Source organism: Odontesthes bonariensis, chromosome 19 (genome assembly GCF_027942865.1).
Source record: "Odontesthes bonariensis isolate fOdoBon6 chromosome 19, fOdoBon6.hap1, whole genome shotgun sequence".
Taxonomy (NCBI): domain Eukaryota; kingdom Metazoa; phylum Chordata; class Actinopteri; order Atheriniformes; family Atherinopsidae; genus Odontesthes; species Odontesthes bonariensis.
Genome location: NC_134524.1, coordinates 16,064,419 through 16,079,507, shown reverse-complemented (window position 1 = coordinate 16,079,507; position 15,089 = coordinate 16,064,419). Strand labels below are relative to the sequence as shown.

General features: G+C 37.3%; 1 protein-coding gene across 1 annotated transcript; it reads left to right on the top strand.

Moving 5' to 3' along the window:
• The first annotated feature begins 6,181 nt into the window (after positions 1-6,181).
• On the top strand, positions 6,182-9,876 carry LOC142368682 (carbohydrate sulfotransferase 12-like). Its single transcript, XM_075450881.1, has 4 exons — positions 6,182-6,349; positions 6,596-6,739; positions 9,177-9,490; positions 9,636-9,876. The coding sequence occupies exons 1-4, from the start codon at positions 6,182-6,184 to the stop codon at positions 9,874-9,876; spliced, it is 867 nt and encodes a 288-aa protein (XP_075306996.1).
• Positions 9,877-15,089: the final 5,213 nt, after the last annotated feature.

Sequence of the window (15,089 nt, the reverse complement as noted above, 5' to 3'; positions counted from 1 at the left end):
CCACCAAATTCTTGTTCTACATGTCCCCAGCTACCTCTGTGGTGATTTTAAAGTCATTTCACTGCATCATTGTTTAATAATATGATGTTGAAATCTTGCCCAATGCATGGTGTATATGGCTATATTAAAATATTCATAAAAAATAAACAAACGATTATTTTCTGCAAACTCCACCAGATTCCTGTTCTACATGTCCCCAGCTACGTCTGTGGTGATTTTCAAGTTATTTCACTGCATCATTGTTTAATAATCTGACGTTGAAATCTTGCTCAATGCATGATGTATATGGCTATATTAAAATATTCATAAAAAATAAACAAACGATTATTTTCTGCAAACTCCACCAGATTCCTGTTCTACATGTCCCCAGCTACGTCTGTGGTGATTTTCAAGTTATTTCACTGCATCATTGTTTAATAATCTGACGTTGAAATCTTGCTCAATGCATGGTGTATATGGCTATATTAAAATATTCATAAAAAATAACAAAAAGGATTATTTTCTGCAAACTCCACCTGATTCGTGTTCTACATGTCCCCAGCTACCTTTGTGGTGATTTTCAAGTCATTTCACTGCATCATTGTTTAATAATATGATGTTGAAATCTTGCCCAATGCATTGTGTATATGGCTATATTAAAATATTCATAAAAAATAAACAAACGATTATTTTCTGCAAACTCCACCAGATTCCTGTTCTACATGTCCACAGCTACGTCTGTGGTGATTTTCAAGTTATTTCACTGCATCATTGTTTAATAATCTGACGTTGAAATCTTGCTCAATGCATGGTGTATATGGCTATATTAAAATATTCATAAAAAATAACAAAAAGGATTATTTTCTGCAAACTCCACCTGATTCGTGTTCTACATGTCCCCAGCTACCTTTGTGGTGATTTTCAAGTCATTTCACTGCATCATTGTTTAATAATATGATGTTGAAATCTTGCCCAATGCATTGTGTATATGGCTATATTAAAATATTCATAAAAAATAAACAAACGATTATTTTCTGCAAACTCCACCAGATTCCTGTTCTACATGTCCACAGCTACGTCTGTGGTGATTTTCAAGTTATTTCACTGCATCATTGTTTAATAATCTGACGTTGAAATCTTGCTCAATGCATGGTGTATATGGCTATATTAAAATATTCATAAAAAATAACAAAAAGGATTATTTTCTGCAAACTCCACCTGATTCGTGTTCTACATGTCCCCAGCTACCTTTGTGGTGATTTTCAAGTCATTTCACTGCATCATTGTTTAATAATATGATGTTGAAATCTTGCCCAATGCATTGTGTATATGGCTATATTAAAATATTCATAAAAATTTTTAAAAAAGGATTATTTTCTGCAAACTCCACCAGATTCTTGTTCTACATGTCCCCAGCTACCTTTGTGGTGATTTTCAAGTCATTTCACTGCATCATTGTTTAATAATATGATGTTGAAATCTTGCTCAATGCATGATGTATATGGCTATATTAAAATATTCATAAAAAATAAAACAAACGATTATTTTCTGCAAACTCCACCAGATTCCTGTTCTACATGTCCCCAGCTACCTCTGTGGTGATTTTCAAGTCATTTCACTGCATCATTGTTTAATAATCTGACGTTGAAATCTTGCTCAATGCATGGTGTATATGGCTATATTAAAATATTCATAAAAAATAAAAAAAAGGATTATTTTCTGCAAACTCCACCTGATTCTTGTTCTACATGTCCCCAGCTACTTTTGTGGTGATTTTCAAGTCATTTCACTGCATCATTGTTTAATAATATGATGTTGAAATCTTGCCCAATGCATGGTGTATATGGCTATATTAAAATATTCATAAAAAATAAACAAACGATTATTTTCTGCAAACTCCACCAGATTCCTGTTCTATATGTCCCCAACTACCTCTCTGGTGATTTTCAAGTTATTTCACTGCTTCATTTTGTGATTATTTGATGCTGAATTCATCGGTGACATCCCCCCATCTCTTTATATCACTCTTCTTCTTTACTTTTTCATAATGTTATTTCATTTCACCATTTTTGCCTTTTACTTGCTTGATGTCCTTGTATGTGTGTGTGTGACCATATTCCTTATTGGACATCCAGCCCTACCTCCACCAGCCCAAATCAACTGGTCATCTATACCTTGTCTGCACCTCTCATCAGTGCACTACTGCCACACAGGGAAGAGACAGAACCAAACTTAATTTATCACCACAACACCTCACAGTGAGCAGTTTAAAAAATAAGCAAGCTAACTCAAAACTGTGTATCAAGGAGGCCCAGGCATGACCTGATTCTTGACTTGAAGTGATGGGACGTTGTGGAGCTTTAGCACCATGGACTGGCAATTTCAGAGCAACAGTGGATGTGACAAATATATATGCAGCATGTAATCTACAACACATCTCCAGATACTCCTATCCTGGCTTTCATGTTGCTTTACTGCTATATGTTCCTAAATATTGAGATTTCAAACACAAGGTTCACGGCTACTTCTGACATAGCTTTTAATTTTGCGTTACTGCAGGAATTTCCTATAAAGACATTTTGGAATTAAAAAATACACTGTTAAATAAACAAAACAAACAATTAGTCCTTTTTTTTCAGCTGTTGCCCATATGTTCCTGTGTAATACCATGTATTTTATCGAGATGTGGTTTTATGGGGTTAGATATACCATATCTCTCCATTATTTATCTGTACTCCTTCATTTTTTGACTTATTTCCCTTTTTTAAGTTTCACATCTCCATGTTAAACTTAATTTTCCAGCTTTTTAGAAAAAGTTTGCATTCATATTACACAGCAAATAAACTATTTCTTGATAATAATTGTATGTTGTACACAGCTAGATAGATCACCTATACCCTTAAACCTATATCCACACTATATCGACAGTTCAGTGTAGGCATTAGGATGGAAAAGAAATTATAGTTTGAGTTGTGAAACTAGTCTTAACTCTAATGTGCTCATTATGTGATCTTCACTCATATATAGTTCTGTTAAATAATTTTTAAATATGTTGAGTTGTAAATATGTTAAATCTGATTGCTACATTAGATTGATCAATATTCAGTTTCTTTGGTAATCTGAGAGGATTGGTATCACAGGAACCCTTTTGGCGAACCCCTCCTTGGATGGCGTGCTGCAGTCGGTCCTGGAGTTGGAAAATCAACCAATAGAATTTACTGTTTTTGATTACGTCTTATCAAAAACAAAACGTCCATATGCAAGCAGTTTGAAGTGAAATGCTTATCCAAACGTTCATTATTATTGGCAGTGAAATATATGGATGTACTAACAGTTCCACTGAGTTATGCTTGACCAAGATACCAGTAGATTTTACTGTACAATTTTGGAGCTAGGGTTCTTCAGAAACACAACATTGCATTTTAGCAGACACAAAAAGCATATGCAAGTATTTTGAAGTACAGTGCTTATCCAGATGTTCATTATTGTTAACAATGAATCACATGGACATACTGACAGCTCCACTGAGTTGTGCCTGGAAGAGGACTTAGTAGATTTTACTGTAAAAATGTGGAGTAATTGTCCTAATACCTCACATAATGTTACGATGGGCAAAACTTGCATATGTAAGTACTTTGAAGTGAAATGTTGACCCAAATGCAAATTATTCTTGGCAATGGATTACATGGACATATATTTGGTACCACTGAGTCCTTTCTGAAAAAGGAACCAATAGATTTTACTGTACAATTTTGGAGCTAAGGTCTTTCAAAAACCTCACATATCACGATATCTAATCGACAAAACTTGAATATGCAAGATGTTTGAAGTGAAATGTTGACCCAAATGTCAATTATTCTTGGCAATGGATTACATGGACATATATTTGGTGCCACTGAATCATCCCTGAACAAAGAACCAATAGATTTTACTGTACAATTTTGGATCAAGGGTCCTTCAAAAACACAACATTGCATTTTAGCGGACAAAAAAATCATATGCAAGTATTTTGAAGTACAGTGCTTATCCAGATGTTCATTATTATTAACAATGAATCACATGGACATACTGACAGCTCCACTGAGTCATGCCTGGAAGAGGACTTAGTAGATTTTGCTGTAAAAATTTGGAGTAATTGTCCTAATACCTCACGTTATGATGGGCAAAACTTGCATATGTAAGCACTTTGAAGTGAAATGTTGACCCAAATGTCAATTATTCTTAGCAATGGAGTACATGGACATACTGATAGTACCACTGAGTCCTTCCTGAACAAAGAACCAATAGATTTTACTGTACAATTTTGGAGCTAAGGTCCTTCAAAAACCTCACATATCATGATTTCTAAACGACAAAAACTTGAATATGCAAGATGTTTGAAGTGAAATTCTGATCCAAACGTTAATTAATATTTGCTATATATAGCCTATATATAGAGAGAGAGAAAGAGAGAGAGAAAGAGAGAGAGAGAGAGAGAGACTGTGCTAAAGCCTGCTGTAACTCGCTCATCTGGCAGTGCATTTACGATGGTCAAGCTAGCCGCCATTCCCAGCCGCCACTCTTTCACACGTCGTTTAGGTTAGAACTAATAACGTTGTGTGTGTCGCGCCGTTTAAAACCGTAGTAGTAGAGAATATGAGCGCATGTGAAAGTTAAGTGGCGGCTGCCTTAACGGCGGATGAACGAGTGGCGGCTCACTTGACCGCAGTCCCCCGAAGGGCATAGGAGACAGGCCAATCGTAATATTAAAACTCATTCTAGCCACACAAATTTTTTCAAGCTGTTAGTTTAAGGTAGAAATGTTACATAGTATTGCTTTAAGTCTTTAATAATAATCTACAAGCTTTGGTGGAGCATTTGCATACAACATACATTGTATTTATGGCACTGGATTCTCGAGGCGACACATTCACCACCATCAACATATCATACGTTCAGTTTTATTATCATTCCTGATCAATGCTGATTCAAAACTGCAGCTTTGAACAGTAACTATTCTATCATTACTGATTATACCAACATAGTTGGTCATTTTATTTTCCCTTCAAGTAAAGTTAAACCAAGTAGTTACTCAGTAGTTTCTTATAATCCAACGATTACATCATGATTTGAGAGCATTGAAAAATAAAATGTGATTTTTTTTTTTTTTTTAAATCACTTGGACATCATTATTTTCCTATCAACTTCTGTTTCACGACTGCTCATTCAGTGAAGTGGTCTCAAAATAAATTATGAGTTACTCAGCTCATTCAGGTTATTTTCTTTAACATGGAACAAACATGTTTCTGTAGGCTGAACCAAGGACTCATTTCATCAGTGTTGTCTCGGTCTCTGTTGAAGATCTTTGCAATAGGGCAAGAAATGAGAGATCACATGTTATTATTCGCTACTGTGCAGGCATATTGGAATAATGCTTGTTGTTACTCTTCCAAATTAATTCAATGTCATAATCATAACCATTTAACTTTGAAGTCACTGTGTTTTTTTCTTATGCAATTTTATGGGTACCTTGTGTGAATACTAACAAAAGTTTTGGTTCAGGCTGTATCCATATCGCTAATAAAAGTTGAAAAAAAATGTTTTGAAACATATTTAAATATGTTTTGAATTTTAGGAAAATGTCTTAATGACACTGATCCTCTCTAAGATTTTGCACATTTAATGAATTTTTTGGTTTATTAGCGCTGGTGACACAGAACTCCAGGTGCCATGGCAGCATTAAGAAAAAAAATTATATTTCTTCTGTTTTCCGGAACACTGGCCATCCTCGTTCTGACCTTTTACCCAAGGATCATGTCAGAAAGGACAGGCAAGTTGTGTGTGTGTGCTTCTCTTTTAAATATCATCCTCATAAGTAATGAGTGTACTTCTTAAAAGTTTCTTTTTCATTGTTTATGGATTGAATTCAGAAATAAAAGGGAGCTCCAACCCCACTATCAATTACTTTTGAGGAAGCATTGATAGCATTTGGCACGACAGAAGTTTCATTTCTTTGGCAGAGTGAGGATTTGCAATGAACAAAACTTTGTCCCCTGATTTTATCTCTACTTTTCCCTCTTCCTGTGCAGTCGTATCACAAATGTATTTACAGTAATGATTTCAAAGTTATTTTTACAGTAACATTTAAAATGATGTTGGGAATAGAGAAACTTAATGGATAGATACTAATTTTCGACAATTTTCTATTTTCATTACAGAGACGATGAGTCGGCGACAAATACTAAGAAAACAACACCTAAGAAATATGTGTGACAGTGAGAAAGACGCATACTCTGGGGAAAAGAACAATTTAGGAAACAAGAGTCCAGAAATATCTGAACACTTCATTGTGGATCATACTTACAAAATCATCTACTGTTACGTTCCCAAGGTGATGTATACACACACACTCACACACACAGACAAACACACACCACATTACCAATCAGAATGTTTAATTTAGTCTTTTATGCAGGAAGTAACCTCTTTCATTGACATCTCAGGCCTAAACTGCACAAATATAATTCAGTTCATATTTTGCAAGACCATTACACGGACTCTCAACTCTGTTGAGTCAATACTGTTCCTATACACCATCACCTTGGTTGTTGACTCTTCATCTTCTTCTTATCTACAGGTTGCATGTACACATTGGAAGAGGGTTATGTATGCGCTGAAGCAAAGCAAGCCATACCCTGACCTTGTGTCCATCCCCCCCTCCGCTGTCCATCAGACGAAAAAGCTTGATTATTTGAGAGACCTTCCCAAACCAGAGAGGGAGGTCAGTTCATGCAGCCCAGTCTGTAGGAATATATGTTGACATTATAAGTTTCTTCAAAACAAAAATATGTACATAGATATTTGACATTTTTACGCATGCAAAAAACAGCTGACAGCAAATAAAAGTTCAAAAGAAAAAGTTTAAGTATTAACCGAATCATAAGTTATTACCTAAACTGACATAATAGTCCACAGGCAATTCCATTTTTACACACGTCTCTCGTTCATGTTCACGTCTCAGTCTTGTTGAATGTTTCTTTATGTAACTTTGGTCAATTCAAACGAGAACTCTTGAGTAGCCCTATGAGACTGATAAAGAATAATTAGAATAATCCTTCTGTCGAAGGATGTTATGCCCTGTTTTTGAGGTTTCTTTAATTTAATAGGGAGAAGGCAACATAAAAACACATATAACACCCCTAACCCGGCATTATCTTAAAAAGGGATGGTTAATCTTCTATTCTTTTATGTATTTTTTTTATGCTTCTTCCACTCCCTGCTGCAATGCTTTTATTTTATGTAAAGCACTTTGAATTGTTTGTACATGAAATGTGCTTTACAAATAAATTTGATTTGATTTGATTTTAACGTTATCAATAAAGCTTCTAGTAAAAAAAAAATATGTAAGTCTATTTATGCATTAAAGGCCTACAGAAAGCTGACACTACACCCAATACATAATGATTATACATACACAGAGGAACAATAATGATCATTGGACTCTACACCAAAACATTTCATAAACGCATGAAATTTGCGATTTTGAATTTGCCGCTTGGAAATCCTTCCTGGAATTCCAGACTGGGGGCGGGGCTTCCGTGTGACGTCACAAGTGCCATGGTTTTTCCTGGCTGCCTCAGTGTTGCCAATTTAGCTAGATTTAGCAACTTTTGGCCATCTCTGGCGACAAAAAAAAATAATCTAGCGACTTTCGGGCTCAATCTGGCTGAATCTAGCGACAATTCAACTTGTTTTGTGAGTGACAAATCAGTTGCCCCGCGACACCATACAAGCCGAGACAGAAGCACTGCAGGACGGTGGCAACCCGTCATACCGTCATTTCCTGTCAAAACGGCAGTTTCAAGCTAGCTACAACGAGGGTAGGTTCAGTTCCTGTTTTCAAAACAACAGCACGTAATGGCTTTCCCTATGATAAAAGGCAACGGGTATTTTATTTTGTCAAAATAACCGGAAGTGCGTTGCTCACTGCGGCTAGCTTTAGTAGCGCCGAATTCGTCGGAACAAAATGGTAAACAGCCGGTATTTTGTCAGGTTTTCAACACGTTGGGGATCTAAACGACTACTTTCTCACCTGAAAAGTTTCAAATGTTGCGGGGACAGAGGAAGCAGAGAGACCTGCGGTCGGAACTTGTGTCTGTGCCTCCCTGTCCGCCTGCCTTCTCTCTGGTGAAATCAGCCCCGACGTGGACATGATCGCTCTGCCGGCTGATTTCCACTCTCCACCTGGCGGAGAGTGTGTTCGCTCTCCGCCAGGTGGATTCCTGTCCGACCGCAGGTCTCTCTGCTTCCTCTGTCCCCGGTGGTGTGAGCTGCTGGTGCTGAGGGCAACACACGCACTTCGTACATCTACTCGCAATAAAAACTGCACTGAACCCAACGTTTTATATTTCCAAGCGACGTCCCGCGGCACACATCGAAATTTGCCGTGAAGAAGCTGTCCAGGGCTGGTAAACTGCTGGCTTCGCTACTAGAACTACTGGGGGTTGTTCCAGCAGCTGGCACTCGTGACGTCACGCACCTGTCGTTCCAGTTTGCCAAATTCGAGTCAAATGTGGTGATAGTTTATTGGGCCTAATCAGGACTATCCAGGGGCCTAAAATTATTTTAAAATCATAAAAAAAATTCCATGGTATATAAGGAATCGATCTGCTATTTCAGTTTTGTGCAAAAAATCACCTTTCTGTAGGCCTTTAAGCACATTACTAATGGAACCAAAAGCTCATCCACTGGACGATCTGTTGCTTGGATGTAAAGAGGCGTGCAAGTCAGCATTACGGTGTGAAATGTGTAGATCTCGATGACCTTGTAGGTCTGACATGTAGATAAAATTGAAGCCAGTCCAACCGACTCTGTACTTTTAAGAAAGAGGGTAAGAGAGTAACATAGAAAGATGAAGTGAGTGGTGCAAGATATGTTATTGTTCCTGTAAGTTTGACTTTTTTTCCCCTGCTGAGTCACTTTTTTACTGTGAACTAGTATTTTCTATTAAGCTAACCCAAACATGCCTGACAAGTGGATGAACCCATGGGACCACAGGTTATGGGATGAAACCATGTATCACTAGTAGTCACTTTTGCTTCGGGAGCGGTTAGAACAGACAGACAAGTGAGGTCACCTTGCTCCTTCAAGAGCAGCTCTAATCAGGACGGTATTTGTGTGAGAGAGGAATGATGCCAACTCACAGTTTTGTTCTGCAGGTGAAGCTGAAGAACTACACCAAGTTCCTGTTTGTCCGGGACCCGTTTGTACGTCTCATCTCGGCTTTCCGCAACAAGTTCCACTACAAAGTAGAACACGAGCAGTTCTATCAGTCATATGGCAAATATATGCTGCAACTCTATGGCAACCAGCCTCATCCACCAAACACAATGCTTGAAGCTCATAAATCAGGCAGGCTCCCCACATTTTCCAACTTCGTTAAGTTCCTTGGGGACCCACAGACAGAGAAGAAGGGGCTTTTTGACCCTCACTGGAAGCAGATGAATCGCCTGTGTCAGCCTTGTCTCATAGAGTAAGGACATTTTTTGTAATAATGTAGACATAGAGAAGTTCACTATTATGGAACAATAACAACAAAAACAATCTAAAAAGAATTTAGATTTCAATAATGAATTCAAAGTTTAGATGAAACAATTGTTTCTCCTCTTTTTTCTCAGGTATGATTTAATTGGTCATCAGGAGACCCTTGATGAGGACGCTCAAGAGCTGCTGAAGATGTTTAAGGTGGAGAATGACCTTAAGTTTCCTCCTTCCAAAGTCGACGTGACAACCTATGACTACATCAAGGATTGGTTCAAAGCAGTGCCCCTGGAGGACAGAAGGAAGCTGTACGATGTCTATGAGAGGGACTTCAGACTTTTTGGCTATGAAAGGCCAAATGAATTGCTTGATGGTTGAGTTGCACATTCTTCTTCAGATAGTCTTTATTATACCTGGGGGGGTTATCATTTGATTACACTGCTCTGTTAACAATACAAAGGTAATCAGAGTCATATTACTCGTGAAAATACAAAAAGTAAAAATGTATTTGTACATTTTAGCTTAAAATTAGATTTGATGTTTATTTTCATTTGCATATAACATGCAAGTTTTCAATATTTTTCTATGTTAAATCATTTTACTCGGCAGGATGTGCATATTGTCAGGTTCAAATACCTACAAATTTATAAAGAAGAGAGAGAGAGATGTTATAGGATTTTTAACTCATGAGGAGAGCGTTAAAGAGACCCTTCAGTTACAATCTCCAAACCCGCTCTGAAGCAATCTCCGCCCCCCTCCTCAATTTATTAGGAAAATGGGTGTATCCAACAAGGAAACAAAGAAAAAGGTATCCAATTACAACAGCTCTCAAAAGAGAGGACAGGGGGATCCAGTTTCAGGCCGCATTCCTACCAAGGAATTTACAACCTCCACACACAAATGAGCAAGGCTCACTTTGCTTACACTCTTAATCAATACAACAAACAGAGGATATATGGGATAACTACATCACATGCATTTACAACTCAACACATATTCATGATTTTTCTTTTCTTTGCTAACAGCATATGTAACTTTATAAAAAGGGACTTGAAATCTTTGATCAAAACATAAAAATAATGAATAGAAACTGAGCTTGAGCTGTTGTGGGTTATTTATTAGAAACCAGCAATTACTATTGATGATGTTTTAAGGAATAAAAAAATGAAGAATACTTCTGTTTAACTGCTTTTTTTCCCTATATACAGGGACTCTACACACTTCTCAACAAGTAAGAAATGAATGGCAAAATAAGCTTATAGGAATTTAAACTTCTGAAGCAACAGGTAAATTGAGGAAGAAGATAACTTATCAGGGGCTGTGCAAGGTATGCGCTATTTTTGCCTCTCATATCAATGCGTTCAGCCACCTGCCGATAGCTGCACTTGTTACGGTGTTTACTGCTCGGAAACAGAGGACTGCTTGGTCTGCACTTCGGTCTGCACTTCGGTCTGCACTTCGGTCTGCACTTCGGTCTGCACTTCGGTCTGCACTTCGGTCTGCACTTCGGTCTGCACGGTTTACACAGCCCGTAGTGGTACAAGGTAGAGAGAAATAGCGCCAAGCGATTGTGAGGTCTGACTTTTTCTGGATGGACGATTTTGTGATGCAAATGTATTACTCTTTTTAACGCATATTGTTTTGAGAAGCAAGGCGCTTTATTTTTAAAGCCCCAGCAAACTAGCCGGACAACTTCGTCAATGCCAAAACGAGGCTGGAACTCAGCTCACAGGAAGCAGCAGGGGGTAAGTCAATGTTCATAAATGATATTGCTAATATGGAATGTCATACAGCTTCATGTCAAAAGAGGCGAACTATCCCTTTAAGTTATAGCCAAGGCTTTTTGCTTTCTCACAGTTAAGTTGTTGGTATCCGGCTCAGCCGCGTAGCCAAACATTTAATGGTAAGTGCAACCTATAATTCATAGAAAATTTTGCAGGGAATTATATTTTACACCTAAATACAGAACCATTTTTGACATGTAGATTATATGAAACATGAGCTCAAAACTATAGTTTGAATGAAGCTTGAACATTGTAAAATGCATTTATATCATGCATCTTTTCAACAGTTTAATTTGTGGAATATAGGCTGAGTTTTTTTCTCTTTTCTAAACACCCTATGTTTGAAATGATAGAAAAATACCCTAACAGCATTTATCCTCTCTAAGATTTTGCACATTTACTGCATGTTTTTGGTTCATTAGCGCTGGTGACACAGAACTCCAAGTGCCATGGCAGCATTAGGAAGATTGTTTATCTCTTCAGTTTTCTGGAATACTATCCATCCTCGTGCTGTCCTTTTATCCAAGGGACATGTCAAAAAGGACAGGCAAGTTGTGCATCTGCTGTGTTCTCTTTTAATTATCATCCTCATAAGTAATGAATGTGCTTCCTAAAGTTTTGTTTTTTGTTTTCGTCGTTTATGGAATTGATTCAGAAATAAAAGGGAGCTCTCGCCCATTGACTGCTGGGATAGGCTCCAGCCCGCCCGCGACCCGATCGACGGATTCAGCGGTATAGATAATGGATGGATGGATGGATAAAAGGGAGCTCCAACCCCACCCACAATTACTTTTGAGGAAGCATTGATAGCATTTGACAAGACAGACAGGTCATCTCTTTGGCAGAGTGAGGTTTTGCAATGAACAAAAATATGTCCCTTGGTTTTTATTCTACTTGGAAAAATGAAAAAAAAAAGTTAAAGACACTATAAGGGAAATTAAGATGCAGCCGAAGTTGCGATCGGTTTACATAGTGATATTTACGTCAAAACAAGGAGAAGAACCTTTTTTTTTTCTACAGAGACTGAGCTCAGTTGTCTCAGATCCCACCCCACCTACCCTTTCTTAGTTGGTTAATAATGTTGACATTTGCCTGTTCATGTATAAGTCCCACAAGAGATCAAAGGAAATTTTAGATTGGTACATAAAATAAACATAGATAATCAAATAAACATTTTGCAAATGTATGTTCAGATAAATGCTTGTGATACATGATAAGATATGTCATATCTATATATCTTTTTCTGAAAATATATAATGACAATGTATTTTCTCTCATTTTATAATGAGTGTGTCTGTTCATAAAGCAATTTAAGAGGCATCCTGATAATAATACATTGTATTACTAGTGATCAGAGCTTTTTAATATCTGTATCAACCCAACCTGCTAAAATCCAAATCTGAAACTGGAGCTGCGGGACAGGTAAAATATGGGGGAAGAGACAACGACGAGCTGACAAATTACTTAGAGGACCGAAGAGTTAGAAATACAGGGAGGGTTGATGACTTGAGTGACAACAGGTGAGTAAGACAACTGGGGACATCTAGAGGTGAGGACAAAAATAGGGGGAAACTAAACCAAGGACTGAAAACAACTAGAAACTAAAAGGAACAGAGAGTACAAACCAACAGAATCTAATGAAGAGGACTGAAAACTAAAACAGGATACACAAAGAATAAAGCTCAAGAAAAATAGAAGAACTCAAACAGAGTTGAACTAAAACACAGAACAGAGAACATCTAAACCAAAGCACAGAACAAAACAAGAGCAAAGGCTAAGAATAAACCAGAGTACAAAAACCGATAAACTAAAACCCACAAACCCTGACACGAATTATTAAACGGAAGTATTAAACTGTGCAGTCAGTCGCAATGTATAGTTTTGTACCCCTAAGCATGTATTTTTGACTCATTAGCAGAGGGGGACATCGTGGCAAGTGGGAGTTGAAGTAGAAAAGTGAAAGGACTGAGGAAAAGATTGTGCAGGTCAGGATGTGGACCAGCTATCAAGTTTCATCCTACTCAAAAGGGATAACTGTCAACATCATTAGATCACAAATGTCAATGTCATCACATGGCAATAAGAGTACAAATGTCAACAGTACACACAAAAAGAACTTGATCCAAAACTATTGAAGTGATTGGGATCAACTTAATTTAATTGTGTAAGTTGTATGAACTCATCATCATCCCAATAATACTAATTGTAGTGAGATGAATAAATAATAGCACTTATTCATTATTTACGCTTATAGCCAGATATTCTGCAAGTCAAAGCTTGGTGCAAATAGGTTAAAGTACTGTCACAGGTTTTTAAGCCCATGACTTGTTCAATACATGGTGATTTTGTTCACCTTTGATTTATGTAGAACTAACAAGAATTAATCATTTAACAGACCTAAACTTAATAAATTTGTGTTGTACAAGTATATCTTTATTTAGTCAATCAAACAGGTGCTTTACTTGAAAAATTAAAAGTATTGAGAGATTCAATACACCTCTGCTTGTATGATGTAAATGTACTAAGTGTAGGCTTGTTAAATGCATTTTTTTTTTTTTTTTTAAAGGGTAACCACTGCCCAGGTTTGATTCACTAAAAACATGCTTGCATAACATAAAAGTATTGAGGTCCATCTACCGTTATTGGTTTGATATGAAGGTCTTTCCTTTCTTTAATAAATGTTAATCTAGTTCATTTTACTTTTCCTGGATTTATGTATAATCAACCATTTAACAGATCTAAACTCAATTTATATATATGTTATGCCAGAATATTGCTATTTAGTCAAATGGGTGTCTTGATTAATTTTTTGATTGGTAGCGTGACTGGACATGTATCACAGTAGAGAACAGAAAGGGAAATTAGCCTTTTTTGTGAAATTTCTACACCTTTTAATCTGTGGACAAACGTGTGAATTTTACAGTCCATCAATAAATTCCTTTTGAAATCCTTGTGTCATCCCACCATTCTTAGCACATCGTTTTTCTCTTCTTTTCCCACACCATAGGATCTGGTAAAGACGAATGGTGTCATTAAACAAAACCTCTTAATCTCGCATAAAAGAAGGTGTCATTTTGGGTGGCACAGACACTCACCTCTTGCGTCTATATGTGCAAACTACCACTTTCTAAACTCAGCTTGAAAATAAAACCTGGGCATAACTTAACATAGGAGCATTGGATCGGGGCAAAGGAATATGTGCATTTGATTTCTAATTGTGCAGGGCACCTTTGATTTAAGGTCTTACATGTCTCCATATTTCCAAGGCACTCTCAGATGTACCCTGAGCACCGTTGTGAACATTGCAAGATGATTCCTTCTCACTGGCACATTGGTAATAGTTATGCCCTAAACTTTTTGATTTTCGGAGGGCTATTTTAAAGCTTACTCAGCTTTTGTGGGATGTGATGTGAAGCCCAATCTGTTGTTGTCAATATTTGATCTCTTTGGTGAGCTCAGTCCCCTTAAAGGACACGTCGTCACAGTGGTCATATTTATAGCCGTTCTGGCATGCAGACCAATGTTATCAAATTGGAACCCTTCATCGACTACGCTCAGACTGTGTAGAAAGGATCCCCTTGATTTAATTATTTGTAAAGGCAAGTGTGAATTCTATGAGGTTAGTAACCTTTCAGGAAAGTAGCTTTCTAAACCTAAGCTGCACAGTTTCTGTTTGTGTTTCAAATTTTTTATTTGTGAGAAAGTCTCATTTGTAAAGTAAATGTAAATAGATATTGTAGGCATTGGCTGAGCGGTGGGAGGAGGCTTGAGTCACGATGTCACCTGGTGCTCGTTCACCAGTAAAGC

Excerpts from the sequence above, each read along its gene's own strand:
- LOC142368682 (XM_075450881.1), top strand. The coding sequence starts at position 6,182 with ATGAGTCGGCGACAAATACTAAGAAAACAACACCTAAGAAATATGTGT. Across the intron at positions 6,350-6,595 it reads TCTACTGTTACGTTCCCAAG|GTTGCATGTACACATTGGAA; the intron begins GTGATGTATACA and ends TCTTATCTACAG. Across the intron at positions 6,740-9,176 it reads TTCCCAAACCAGAGAGGGAG|GTGAAGCTGAAGAACTACAC; the intron begins GTCAGTTCATGC and ends TTTGTTCTGCAG.